Genomic DNA, 12763 nt, shown 5'->3' with positions numbered 1-12763 from the left:
TAACGAATTAAAAAAAAAAAATCATAAATTATATTATATTATATAATCAACAAATTATTTTACCAATTCTTTTTCTTAAATTACGACATTTTCGTGGAGACGTATTTCAATTGCAGCCTAAACGAACTGACGATCGTAACATGATTAATTCACAGGTGGACACCTTCGAGTACAGACTGTTGCGGGAAACAGAGTTTCGAGAGTCGATTACTCGCCGTTTCGTGGGCGAATCCGACGTGCAGATTTCGACGGTGGTAGATCGTAACCTGGGACCGGTTGCACCTCCGCAAATCACGCAGAAGCCCAGAAACTCGAAGCTCGTCGAGGGATCGGACGCCGTTTTCACTGCGAAAATCTCCGGCAACCCGAAACCAAGAGTAAGCGAACGATTTTTTAATTATTCCCCGAAAAATGAAGATCTTCTTTCCAACCAAATAAAAATAAATCGGCTGAGAAGAAAAGTTAATTAGACAAAGGAATAGAAAATATTCATGTTAAGTTATATTATTACTCGAAGAAAGGACCTGATTTTCTAAAGAAATTCGCTTTCTATTCCAGTTAACTTGGTTCAAAAACGGCCAGAGGATCCGCGAATCACAACGCGTGGAGATGAGCTACTCGAACCAACAAGCCTCCTTAAGGATCAGAGTCGCTTTGCCGGAAGACAGCGGCCATTACACTTTGCTATCCGAGAATCCTCAGGGTTGCACCGTCAGCTCTGCGTATCTGGCGATCGAATCCAGCGATCAAGTCGATCAAGCTTACCAATCTCAAAGAGAAACGGTGAAAACTCAGCAAGTCGAATCGACCGGCGAATCTGACTCTGGAAAAGTTCTGCCACCGAATTTCGTTCGCACCTGCAGCGATCGTGATGCCACCGAAGGAAAAATGACTAGGTACGTCCTTCATACCTATTCTTGAAGCTTTTTTACTTCCAATAAAATACTAGTCATCTTCCAAATATTTGACGATCTTTCAAAATATATCTGTCATACGTAAAATTATACTTTGGCCGAATTATCTATTTTTATCGTTTTATCAATTTTTCATCTGTCATTATTCGTCCTTTATTTTATCGGAGTTAATTCGTTGATGGTAAATGTACAGTATGGTATTGCATTAAATTTCGCTGTGCTGTTGCACGTTGTTCAATTTTTATGCTGAGATTTCTCCGTTATTTCTACATCTACGTGAATGATTCTCGAAATAGCAACAAAATTAAGAATGACACGAACGTGATTCTCAGGTTTGATTGTCGCGTAACCGGCCGCCCGTATCCTGAAGTGACGTGGTACATAAACGGCCAACAAGTGGCCAACGACCTGACCCACAAGATCCTCGTGAACGAGTCTGGTAACAACTCGCTGATGATCACGAACGTGAGCCGCGCGGACGCCGGCGTCGTGACCTGCGTCGCTAGAAACAAGGCAGGCGAAACCTCGTTTCAGTGTAATTTGAACGTGATCGAGAAGGAGCAAGTAGTCGCGCCGAAATTCGTGGAACGATTCACCACGACGAACGTGAAAGAGGGAGAACCGGTTGTTTTCATGGCTCGCGCTGTTGGCACTCCTGTACCTCGTATCACCTGGCAGAAGGTGGGTTAATTAGAGTATACATGTTGAGTATGAAATTTCTTATCTCAGGTTACTTCAGTTTTTACGTACTCATTCGCAATTTTAAGGAATGGTACATTTTGTATTAGATTAGAGTTACGAATAAGTAAATAAATCTGAGGGTTGGAAGCCGTGGTGTGCGGAACTCTGAACATGTCAAGATCATGAAAATTTCTAAAAATATCTAGGATGAAAATAAATATTCGAAATTCCAAAAATTTCCTAAAATATCCTGGTGGACATTTTCAAGATTCTGCTCTACACGACAGTTTCACAGATATTCCCGAATCTTTTGCATAGTTTCATTCATATTTGTTATTATAGGATGGAGTACCGATAACACCTGGACCGGATGTGCGTATATTGACAGATGGTAGCGGAGCATCAACTTTAGATATACCCTGCGCAAAATTGTCGGATGCAGCTTGGTACCAGTGCACGGCGCAGAATGTAGCCGGCTCTACTGCTACCAGAGCTCGGCTCTTCGTGGAAACACCGAAAGGAGCAGCCCCAGAACCAAGACGCCTGAACTTACCCCGACCGACGAAAGTCATCGAACCAGAGTACGTTAATCGTTTGCCTAATTTTCATTTCCCTGGAACTAATTGTAATTTAAATGTAATTCTTTAATTAAAAATAATCTTCGTGATAGATACCAGGTTCTGGGATTTAATATTAAATTTATATTCAATTTTATTAAATTCAGTACTAATATTACAATATTATTTTTATTCATGCACACTCGACGAAGAAAAATGGTAGGGTTTTCCATTAAATTCCATGATTGGAATTAATAAAGGACGAAGCTAACGATAAAATTGTTTATAGACCAGCGCCTGGCCCCGAAGTGATTTATTTGAGACACGTGGAACGCGCCAAACCGTATTTGCCTCCACCTGAGGAAGATAGAGTTTATCCACCACCACGTTTCATCATACCATTGAAGGACGTCCATCAGATCGAGGGTGGACGAATTCACTTCGAGGCCAGAATCGAACCGGTGGGCGATCCCACTATGAGGGTAGAGTGGTATGTCAATGGAAGAGCTCTCGATGCGAGTGAGTACCTCCCCAGAATGTTAAACGATTGAATTTCCAAACTTTTTAATTTCCTAATTTTCGACTATTAATTGTCTTCGTTTGGCATCGAATTTTAAATTGAAACTAAAATTTCAGGTTCCCGGGCGACTTCTATCTTCCGATTCGGCTTCATCTCTCTCGACTTGATCAGCATCGTTCTTCAAGATAGTGGCGAATATTTATGCCGCGTTGTAAGTTCGACTGGAGTCGCCGAATCTCGAGCTACCCTCAGCGTGACACGTGAGTTTTCCTATTCAAATCTATCTTACCACCTCATCCTTTCTGATTATGCATCTATTTTATATTCTCAAAAAGTCATCTCAAAGTTAACACGCGAGAAATTCAACTTGCAGCACGCGCAACAATCGAACAAGCCAGCCAACACCCCGACAGTCTCCAGTACATTCAACAGCTCGAGGATTACAGCAAGTATCAAAGGCAGGAGAGTGTGGAGGAGATCTCTCCTCAGCGGCCGGCCTTCATCCGACCACTCCAGGATCTAGGAGAGCTACAGGAAGGTCGTAACGCCCATTTTGAGGCGCAACTGACCCCTGTAAGCGATCCCACGATGAAAGTGGAGTGGTACAAGGATGGTAGGCCGATCACAGCCAGTAAGTACTTCGTTCAGAAATTTTTCTCATACGAAAATTCGCTCGCTAGTGGACTCAAAGGCAGTACAGATTCAGGTCGTAGAGTTTACAAAATCTTAGCACTCGAAATTTTACCATTTATGGGTATATTCACATTGAGTTTCAGTGATCAGCTGTTGAGCTTGAGTACACTAGAGAGCTAATTGGATAAGTAAAGGGAAAATAGGGCTGGGACTTTTCGATATTAACGATATGGAAAAATTCTAACGCACGATGATTATTCCAGGCTCAAGAATCACAACCATCTTCAACTTCGGGTACGTCTCGCTCAATATATTGCACCTACGAGCTGAAGATGCAGGTTCTTATACCGTGAGAGCTGTGAACCGCTTGGGAGAGGCCGTCAGCTCCGCATCTCTCCGTGTTTTTGGTAAATATATGCGAATAAAATTATTTCTTTACTGTTAGCTAGGATTTCAATGGAAATTAATTGTATTACGCATAATGTTGAATTATTGTAGCACGCACAAGCGTTACTTCAGACCTGGGAATCCCCGAGCAACAGAGGTACATCGAGGCTGCCGAGGAATTGGAAGCTTATCAACAGGCCATGCACCAGAAATACGTACAGGAGCAGCCTGAACCGACTAGCCCACCGGAATTCAAATCCCCTATCAAGGATCAGAACAGCATTCGAGAAGGAGGATTTGCTCATTTCGAAGCACGTCTAGAACCAGTCGGCGATTCTGACTTGAGAGTCGAATGGCTCAAGGATGGACGCCCTGTAGAAGCAAGTGAGTACATGATTTTCTTCTATCCACCTTTTTATTCCAAAAACGCCATTTAATTCTCTAATCCTAAAATTTCAAGTCTATAAAATTCTAAGATCCCAGAATTCCAGATCACCCGAATAGTGAACTTCTATAATCCCAGAGTCAAAGTGTATCGATAGTTTATCAACACAGTTGACATCAACGCAATCTTCTTTGTTCAGGTTCACGAATCACAACATTCTTCAACTTCGGTTACGTGGCACTAACCATCAAATACGTAACCATTCACGACGTCGGTGTATACACCTGTCGCGCTTACAACCGCGTTGGCGAAGCTCACACGACAGCTCAGTTGAGCGTGATCAGCAAGAACGACGTTATCTATGACAGTCAACATCCCACTGGACTTCAGAAGATCCAGACTTTGGAAGATTCCAGTAGATACTCGCGACAGGTCCAGGAAGAAACGCAAGTAACTCAAGCACCGCGATTCCTAGGCAACCTGAAAGGTACCAACAAGATCGTGGAAGGTCAACGAGCTCACTTCGAGGCTCGTGTCGAGCCTCAGAGCGATTTAACCATGACCATCGAGTGGTACCACAATGGAAAACCTATCACTGCTGCGAACAGAATCCAGACCTATCACGACTTTGGATACGTGTCTATAGACATTCTTCAGGTCAGACCAGAGGACGCTGGTACTTACACCGTCGTCGCTAGAAACGCTCTTGGAGAGGCTCGACTGTCTGCCACCATGATCGTTGAAAGTGAGTCCTTGAAATTTTCTGTGATCAGAAGTGACATTTACGAGATTAATTTTAGTATTCGCTCACGATTCTAATATTTCATCGTACTCGAAAAATATTTATGTTTTCATTCACGATAAAAATAAATTTTGACTTATGTTTGGATTTCTGTATTCTTGGATAAAGAAATTGCTCACTCTTCTAGAAAATTGTAAGAATGAAATAGGAGTAGACGATAGTAAATCAAAAAGAGTAATATAAATTTTTCCTGTAACAATGACTTCATAAATTTTATCAACAAATAATTGGAACTTGTAAAGTTGAACAGTAAAAAAATGGTAATTTCTATTTTAATTACAGCACGTTCAAGCGTAGATACCAGCAGTATGCACCGCACTTCCTACGAGAAGACACAGCGTCTCGAGGAATCGAAATTCGTCGAGCCTCAGTATCACATCGAAGAAATTTCAAAATCGAAGCCCATTTTCGTCCAACCACTGAGTGATCCTAAACCAGTGAGCGAAGGCAAGAACATCCATTTGGAATGCCGTTTGGAACCCATGGGCGACCCAACGATGAGAGTCGAATGGTTCCAAAATGGTCGACCAGTTACCGTTGGCTCCAGATTTAGAACTTATTATGACTTCGGCTTTGTCGCTTTGGACATCGTTCATTCGACTGTCCTCGACTCTGGAGAATACACTGTTAGAGCTACCAATCATCTTGGCACTGCTCATACCTCAGCCTGCGTCAGAGTAATCGGAAAATCCGACATAGTTACGGAAACTCAGCACGAACAATCACTAGAGCAGATTCAAATGCTCGAAGATTCGGCAAGGTAAAGTAATTAGTAATTAGATGAAATGTTTATAAATAGACGATTTTGGCAAAATAAATGTCAATTTTTATAAACTTAGTTACCTTCTACACAAAATATGAATTATAAAAATTCTCGATTATTACGGTAACATTCGCATAATAATGTATGTTTGTAGGTCCCGGAAAACCCAACAGGAGGATGTAACAGTAATGCAGGCGCCACAATTTACTCGGCCCTTGCATAATATCGAAACAGTAGAACTGACCAACGTTCATCTTGAGTGTCGTCTTCAGCCAGTTGGCGATTCGTCCATGAAAGTGGATTGGTTCGTCAATGGAAGACCAGTAAAAACTGGTCACAGGTTCAGACCATCGTACGAATTTGACTACGTCGCTCTTGACATCCTCGGTGTTTATCCCGAGGACTCTGGCGTGTACACCTGCCAAGCAAGAAATCAGCTGGGCGAAGCAGTCACTTCCTGTTCTGTCCGAGTGCACGCGAAGAAAGACCTGCTCCTGGAGTCTCAACATCCAGAAGGTTTGGAACGAATACAATACTTAGAGGATGCTTCCAGATACAAGAGACAAGAACTCGTGGATGAAGTGGTCAATGTCAAACCGAGATTTATTACGGCTCCAAAGAACCAGGAGAATCTTCGAGAAGGACAACACGCCCACTTCGAATGCAAATTGGAACCTGTGACAGACTCAAATTTGAAGGTTGAGTGGTTTAAGAATGGTCGTCCGGTTACAATAGGTAAATTACAAAATTACAAAATCTTAATTGTTAACTAAAATAAAATTATTCGATACACGAGTTTTCAATTATAATTATTTAAAATATAACACGAAGCCAAAATTTTCCATTTATCGATAACAAAGAAATGAAAACTGGAAAATTTGAAATGTAATTATTTAAAATTTAGTTTTTCGTACATTCTATTAGCAGAGGTGCAATAAAATCGAAGTGCAAAATTTCTAAAGTTGAAGATAGATCGAAACAAAATCGAATATATCTCAATTTTAGGTAATTGAAAATGCGCCGTCAATTATATACAAATATTTTCAATTTAAAGGACACCGATTCCGTCCGATACACGATTTTGGCTACGTTGCTCTGGACGTGATCGACCTAATCGCCGAGGACTCAGGTACTTACACCTGTCGCGCTGTCAACCTCGTTGGCAGTGACGAAGTATCCTGCACTCTATCCTGTCGATCGACTGCCCAAGTTTTAACGGACACTCAGAACGAGCTCGGCCTCGAACAAATTCATTATCTCGAGGACAGATCTAAATACCAACGAAGAGAAGATATCGAAGAAACGACCACCCAGGCCCCGATCTTCACTACTTCCCTGAACAACGTGGAGATCAAAGAAGGTCAAAGAGCTCACTTCGAGTGCAGATTGATACCCGTGTCCGATGCAACGATGAAGGTCGAATGGTTCCATAATAACAAGCCTGTGAAAGCTGGCTCGAGGTTCGTCGAGACCAACAGCTTTGGTTTCGTGGCATTGGATATCATGTACGCCTATCCAGAAGACTCTGGTACTTACACCTGCCGAGCAAAGAACATCATTGGAGAGGCGATCACTTCGGCAACTGCGACTGTGCACTGTAAGCTTCTCCGATTGTTTAATTATCTTATACAATTTCGAAATATCATGTTTGAATTGAGAAAAATTACTTTATGCTACCTGTTTCTGAATTAAATAATATTCGGTTAAAGTGATCCTAAAGGTTGTAGACTAAACGCAAAAGGTTCTGACGGGAATTGAGTAATAAAAAAAGTGCAGGAAATAATTAACAAATGGTTAATTTTATTATTTCAAGTAAATTAGTAGAAACCCGAAATTTTATAAAAAAATATTTCGTAAATAAAGTTTTATGATATAGAAGTTCGTATTAACATATATTTCTGAATATTCTCTTTTTTCTCAAACAGCAAAGAAATCGATTTACACGGAAACTCAGAACGAAGAGACCCTCCAACGCATTCATTACCTGGAGGACACCTCGCGATACCAACGCAAGACCACCACAGAGGAAATCATCACCCAAGCCCCAGTCTTCACTATGCCTATCAAGGACTTAAAAGTCGCCGAAAATCAAGCGGCTCATTTCGAGGCTCGCGTGATTCCTGTTGGCGATTCCAAATTAAAGGTTGAATGGCTACGAAATGGAGTGCCAATCGCAGCTTGTAAGTTACATCCAAGGATATTAATCTCAAAATCAAGATATTCTTATAAATCTCAATCTCAAAGGATTTCGAATTTTTTAATTTACAAATAACCATTTTGAACTAATTCGGTACCGTATTCTGTAATTACGTTTTAATTTCGTTGATATCTATTTCTATTTAATTAGTTATAAATATGTATTAAATTCGTGTTCAAAAATTTTTTAAATCGCATAAATTGTTTTTTTACGAATAGCCAATCGCGTGACAACAATGCACGATTTCGGATACGTCGCTCTGAACATGAAGTACGTCAATCCTGAAGACTCAGGTACCTACACTTGCCGTGCAGTAAATGATCTTGGAGAGGCTGTAACCTCAGCGACACTCTTCGTTCAATGTAAGTACAAATTATGCACAAGACAGAGGATATCTTGAAAACGAGGCTTCAATTTCCAACATCGCTTCTCGTAAGCTATGAGCTAGCTTCCGGAACGCGTAGAAACTGCTTATACGTAGATCATTTTTGTATTTTGTGTGCAGCAATTTTTTCCCCTTTTTTCTTTTTCTTTTTTTGGTGAAGTGTTAGTTGAAATTTTTTTGACGCTTCGATGGATTTTTCTATTCTTCAAGGCATTCGTAACGAAGTGTAGAAGAAGATTTTTTTATTCTTGGCTGCAGCAGAAATCTTTGTAGCAATTTTTTGACATACATCGCTGCCATAATCAATTTTCTTTCAACATTTCGTGTCATTCATATACAACCTTCCTTCAAATCATCTATTTTTTCATTAGTTACCTCATCGCAAATTAATTCTGATGAATCACGATTAATTTTTTTGTTATATCGGTAAAATCGTAACGTTCTAATCTCTCGAATCTCAGAATTATTTCTTTTACTCAACATATTAAATAAGAACACAGTTGACTTTCCAACAAAAAATTACATCCAGAATCAAAAAGAGACTTTTCCAACGCCGCGAACTCGGGTTCAATAGCGAACGGATTAATCCACTCATTAAAATCAAACATTTTCCTACATCTCACCAAAGACCACCAATTCCAATTTTCACAAAAAATTCGTGTAAAATAAAAGCAAAAATAATAATCTCATATTCACCTGCATAAAACATCTCATTATTTTCATTCACGACACCTATACAACGACACACTGACAAACCTGTTCCCGAACACAGCCAAGGCGGCCCTGCAATTCGAGTCGCAGCACGAGAGCGCGTTGTCGAAGATCCAGGCGCTGGAGGACACCAGCAGATACCAACGACGCGAAGAAGAAGAAATCGTGGTAAAGGAGAAACCATCATTCACGGTCCAACTGAACGGACCTACCAGCCTAGTCGAGGGTCAAAGCGCACACTATGAGTGCCGTATCGAGCCCTATCCCGACCCGACCATGAAGGTGGAGTGGTTCCATAATGGCAAACCACTGTCCACCGGTCACAGGTACAGAACCACTTGTGACTTTGGATTCGCCTCGTTGGACGTGCTCACTGTGTACGCGGAGGACTCTGGTACCTATACCTGCCAGGCCACCAATAGACTGGGATCGGCGAAGAGTTCGATCAATCTTGACGTGAAATGTAAGTAATTGAGGGTGGAATCGAGACAGGGATCCCTCTCGAGGATTTTCCACGCTGTGTAAGTCGAGAGAGACGGGGTAGAAGTGTCGTTGTGATTGCAGGGGTGACAAATATACGGGCGATTTTCTCCAATTAATTCTTCGTGTTGAGATAGAAGACACATAGTCTGAGCAAAAAGTTTTATTCTATGTGTATCATCGGTGGCATATGTGATATAGAAAGTGACAGTATCGTACTTTAAATTTTGATTGCGAATAATTTTAATTTAATCAACACGAATTATTGGCCCGTAATGAGTAACTAAATAAATCACACACGTATGGCAATAATTGTAGTAACAGCAAATGATAACAGCAAATAACTGTATATAGTTAAATTGTTATCTGAATTAATTTTCAATTTAAAAAAATTTTTTTAAGCCCGAAAGCATCGAAGACTCGTAAAAGTAATAATCGTCAGTTCACCTCTCAGGATCGATACTTCTACGATCGTTCATGAATAAATCACGCACGGGGACAGCAGGTGGATGTAACCAGGCACTTTGTGTTACCTAGAAATCCTGTTCTTCCAAAGCTTCTAGTTTTCCGTGGCTTTGAAATGTAGTTCCGCTTTTGTAAATTGTTCACACACACACACACACAATGTGAATGGCCACCCTTTTCCTCTTTGGGTGTTTCGTCGTTGTTTTTTTTCCCATTGTTTTTTACACTTTTTACTCGTTCTTTGTTACATTCTTTTACTTGCACTTTTCTCATTCCTTCGAAACACGAGGAACGAATAATCCGTGCGATTATTCTTCGCCCTTCTGTCCTCTAAGCGCAATGCATTTAACGAGAAAGAACAAATAATTGAATAAACACCGCATTGCAGCTCGTGCCTCGATTATTCGCGAAACGCAACACGAAAGTGCCCTGAAGAAAATACAGTACCTAGAAGACGACTCGCGTTACAAACGCGTGGACCAGGAAGACTTGATCATCGCCGAGAAACCGAAATTCGGACGCCCATTGAAGAACATAGAACACCTGCCAGAAGGCAAGAGCGCTCACCTCGAGGCGACTTTGACACCTGTCAACGATCCCACTATGGTGGTAGAATGGTACAGAGATGGTAGACCAATCCCTCAGGGTCACAAGTTCAAGACTACCTACGACTTTGGCTACGTCGCTCTCGATATTCTTTATGCCTATCCCGAAGACTCTGGAACCTACATGTGCAAGGCTAGAAATGCTGTTGGCGAGGCTGTTACTACTTGTGTCATCAGCGTTGACTGTAAGTATTTAACGAGGTTTTAAATTATAAATTCAGAAATTATTCTGCCGATTTTAGGATTTAATCCCAACAAAATTAGCCTGTCACTAAAATTTAATAAAAAAACAGCTTCTCGAAAGTTGAACAATTTTTAAAGTACAAAATATTGGGAAATAACTGCAATTTGAAAGATTTAAATAAGCCAAGAGGTGGTATTTTTTTGCTATTATTTACGATTAAATATGTTCTGAAAACTTTGTTACATATATAATATAATAAATAATATCTCGAGATTTAAAAAATTTCTGAAATTGAAAGATAGTTATTTATACTTTATGTATTTTCCTTTTATTATTATTGATTGGAATTATAGGAATTTCGAGACATCTGACAGTCTGAAATATTCACAACGAACGTTAAAACCTTTTGACTGAAATCCAAATTTTCAAGTTGCTGAGTGATTACTCGGAAGTCTAAATTAAATGTCTTCTGTAGAAAGGATCAGGGCTGAAAAATTGTTTGTTCTGTTAAACAGCGAAACAAGGCCTATATTTGGACACATTAGACGCTCAGCGTTTGCAGAAAATTCGCGAGCTAGAAACAGTGGAAGTGAAACAAGAGGTTGAAAAAGAGGTTATACACCAGAAGCCCGTATTCTTGACGCCTTTGAACAACCTGGATCACCTAAAAGAAGGTGAACATGCTCACTTGGAATGCCGCGTCGAACCTATCAACGATCCAAATCTAAAGATAGAATGGTACTTGATTGATATAAATTGTATTTCGTTAAATTGAACTGTCATTCAAACTGACTTTAAACTGGGCGAATGTAACGTTAAATCAGGTTCGTGAATGGAGTTGCTGTAAGAACAGGCCATCGCTTCCGCAAAACACACGATTTCGGTTATGTGGCTCTTGACATTCTTTATACCTACCCTGAAGATGCTGGTACTTACATGTGCAAGGCTACCAACTTGGCTGGCGAGGCTGTCAACACGTGTACCATCAAAGTTGGCTGTAAGTAATTTCAATTATAATTTAAACTTATATAATAAGGAACATATTATTACAATGATAATATATATAATATAATTATAACATATTACACTAAAAAGACGGTTTTGATACAACACCGAGCAAATCACTTTACAAATAACGAACAAAAGCAAAATAAATTTCCATAATCTTATATCATAGAATAATAAAAAAATAGATGTTAAATATAGTGTTCAACAAATTTTAACTTTTTTTTAAATTTGTAATATCCATTAGAAGAATCTTGTAGAGTTGACTTTTCTAAACAATCATTGATCAATTGAATCTGAACGATTCAAACGATTTAAATGATCATTGATTTTAACCATTGATATTAATATTTATACAGATTAGAAAAAGAACATACCTTTCAATCTCACAGTATACTCAATATCTAGCTGTTGTAACAGGCCATCACCTAAATTAATGTTATGCCCTTTTCTCTGCCTGGATCTGCACGAATTCACAGCCACTAACACTTTCGGGACTATTTTTCGAACACGAACGCTCGAAGCTGAGAAAAAGTAATCAATCCCGTTAAAGAAAAATTCACTCTACGCGGATATATAGAACAAACCTCATCAAAAAGCCTACTTTTCGAAATAGAAGCCAAAAAAGTCTATTACGCAGCACGATTTCAGAGCCACTCACACTTTCCCCACTATTTTTCAAGAACGCACGCTCGAAGCCGAAAAAAAATAATTAATCCCGTTACAGAAAGACTCACACTACGCGGATATATAGAACAAACCTAATCAAAAAGCCTACTTTTCTAAATAGAAGAAAAAAAAGTCTATTGCGCAGTACCATCTGCCAGCCACTGACACTTTCGGCACTATTATTCGAAAACGAACGCCCGAAACCGAAAAAAAGTAATCAATCCCGTTAAAGAAAAATTCACTCTATACGGATATATAGGACAAACCTAATCAAAAAGCCTAATTTCGGAAATAGAAGAGAAAAAAGTCTATTGCGCAGTACGATCTGCCAGCCACTGACACTTTCGGCACTATTATTCGAAAACGAACGCCCGAAACCGAAAAAAAGTAATCAATCCCGTTAAAGAAAAATTCACTCTA

General features: G+C 39.8%; 1 protein-coding gene across 1 annotated transcript in view; it reads left to right on the top strand.

The window, feature by feature from the left end:
• Positions 1 to 12763, top strand: part of LOC108553391 (titin-like) — a 49766-nt gene that overhangs the window by 13529 nt on the left and 23474 nt on the right. The window contains 19 exon segments of the mRNA XM_017908260.1: positions 156 to 377; positions 559 to 896; positions 1247 to 1595; positions 1938 to 2176; positions 2442 to 2671; positions 2789 to 2932; positions 3046 to 3303; positions 3569 to 3712; positions 3804 to 4076; positions 4277 to 4822; positions 5162 to 5639; positions 5797 to 6377; positions 6697 to 7239; positions 7568 to 7822; positions 8058 to 8201; positions 8997 to 9398; positions 10269 to 10670; positions 11185 to 11407; positions 11494 to 11666. Coding sequence (XP_017763749.1) covers positions 156 to 377; positions 559 to 896; positions 1247 to 1595; positions 1938 to 2176; positions 2442 to 2671; positions 2789 to 2932; positions 3046 to 3303; positions 3569 to 3712; positions 3804 to 4076; positions 4277 to 4822; positions 5162 to 5639; positions 5797 to 6377; positions 6697 to 7239; positions 7568 to 7822; positions 8058 to 8201; positions 8997 to 9398; positions 10269 to 10670; positions 11185 to 11407; positions 11494 to 11666 — 5944 coding nt within the window.

The sequence above is a fragment of the Eufriesea mexicana genome, unplaced genomic scaffold (genome assembly GCF_001483705.2).
Source record: "Eufriesea mexicana isolate 0111107269 unplaced genomic scaffold, ASM148370v2 scaffold10344, whole genome shotgun sequence".
NCBI classification, from domain to species: Eukaryota; Metazoa; Arthropoda; class Insecta; order Hymenoptera; family Apidae; genus Eufriesea; species Eufriesea mexicana.
This window is presented reverse-complemented; position numbering and strand designations above follow the sequence as displayed.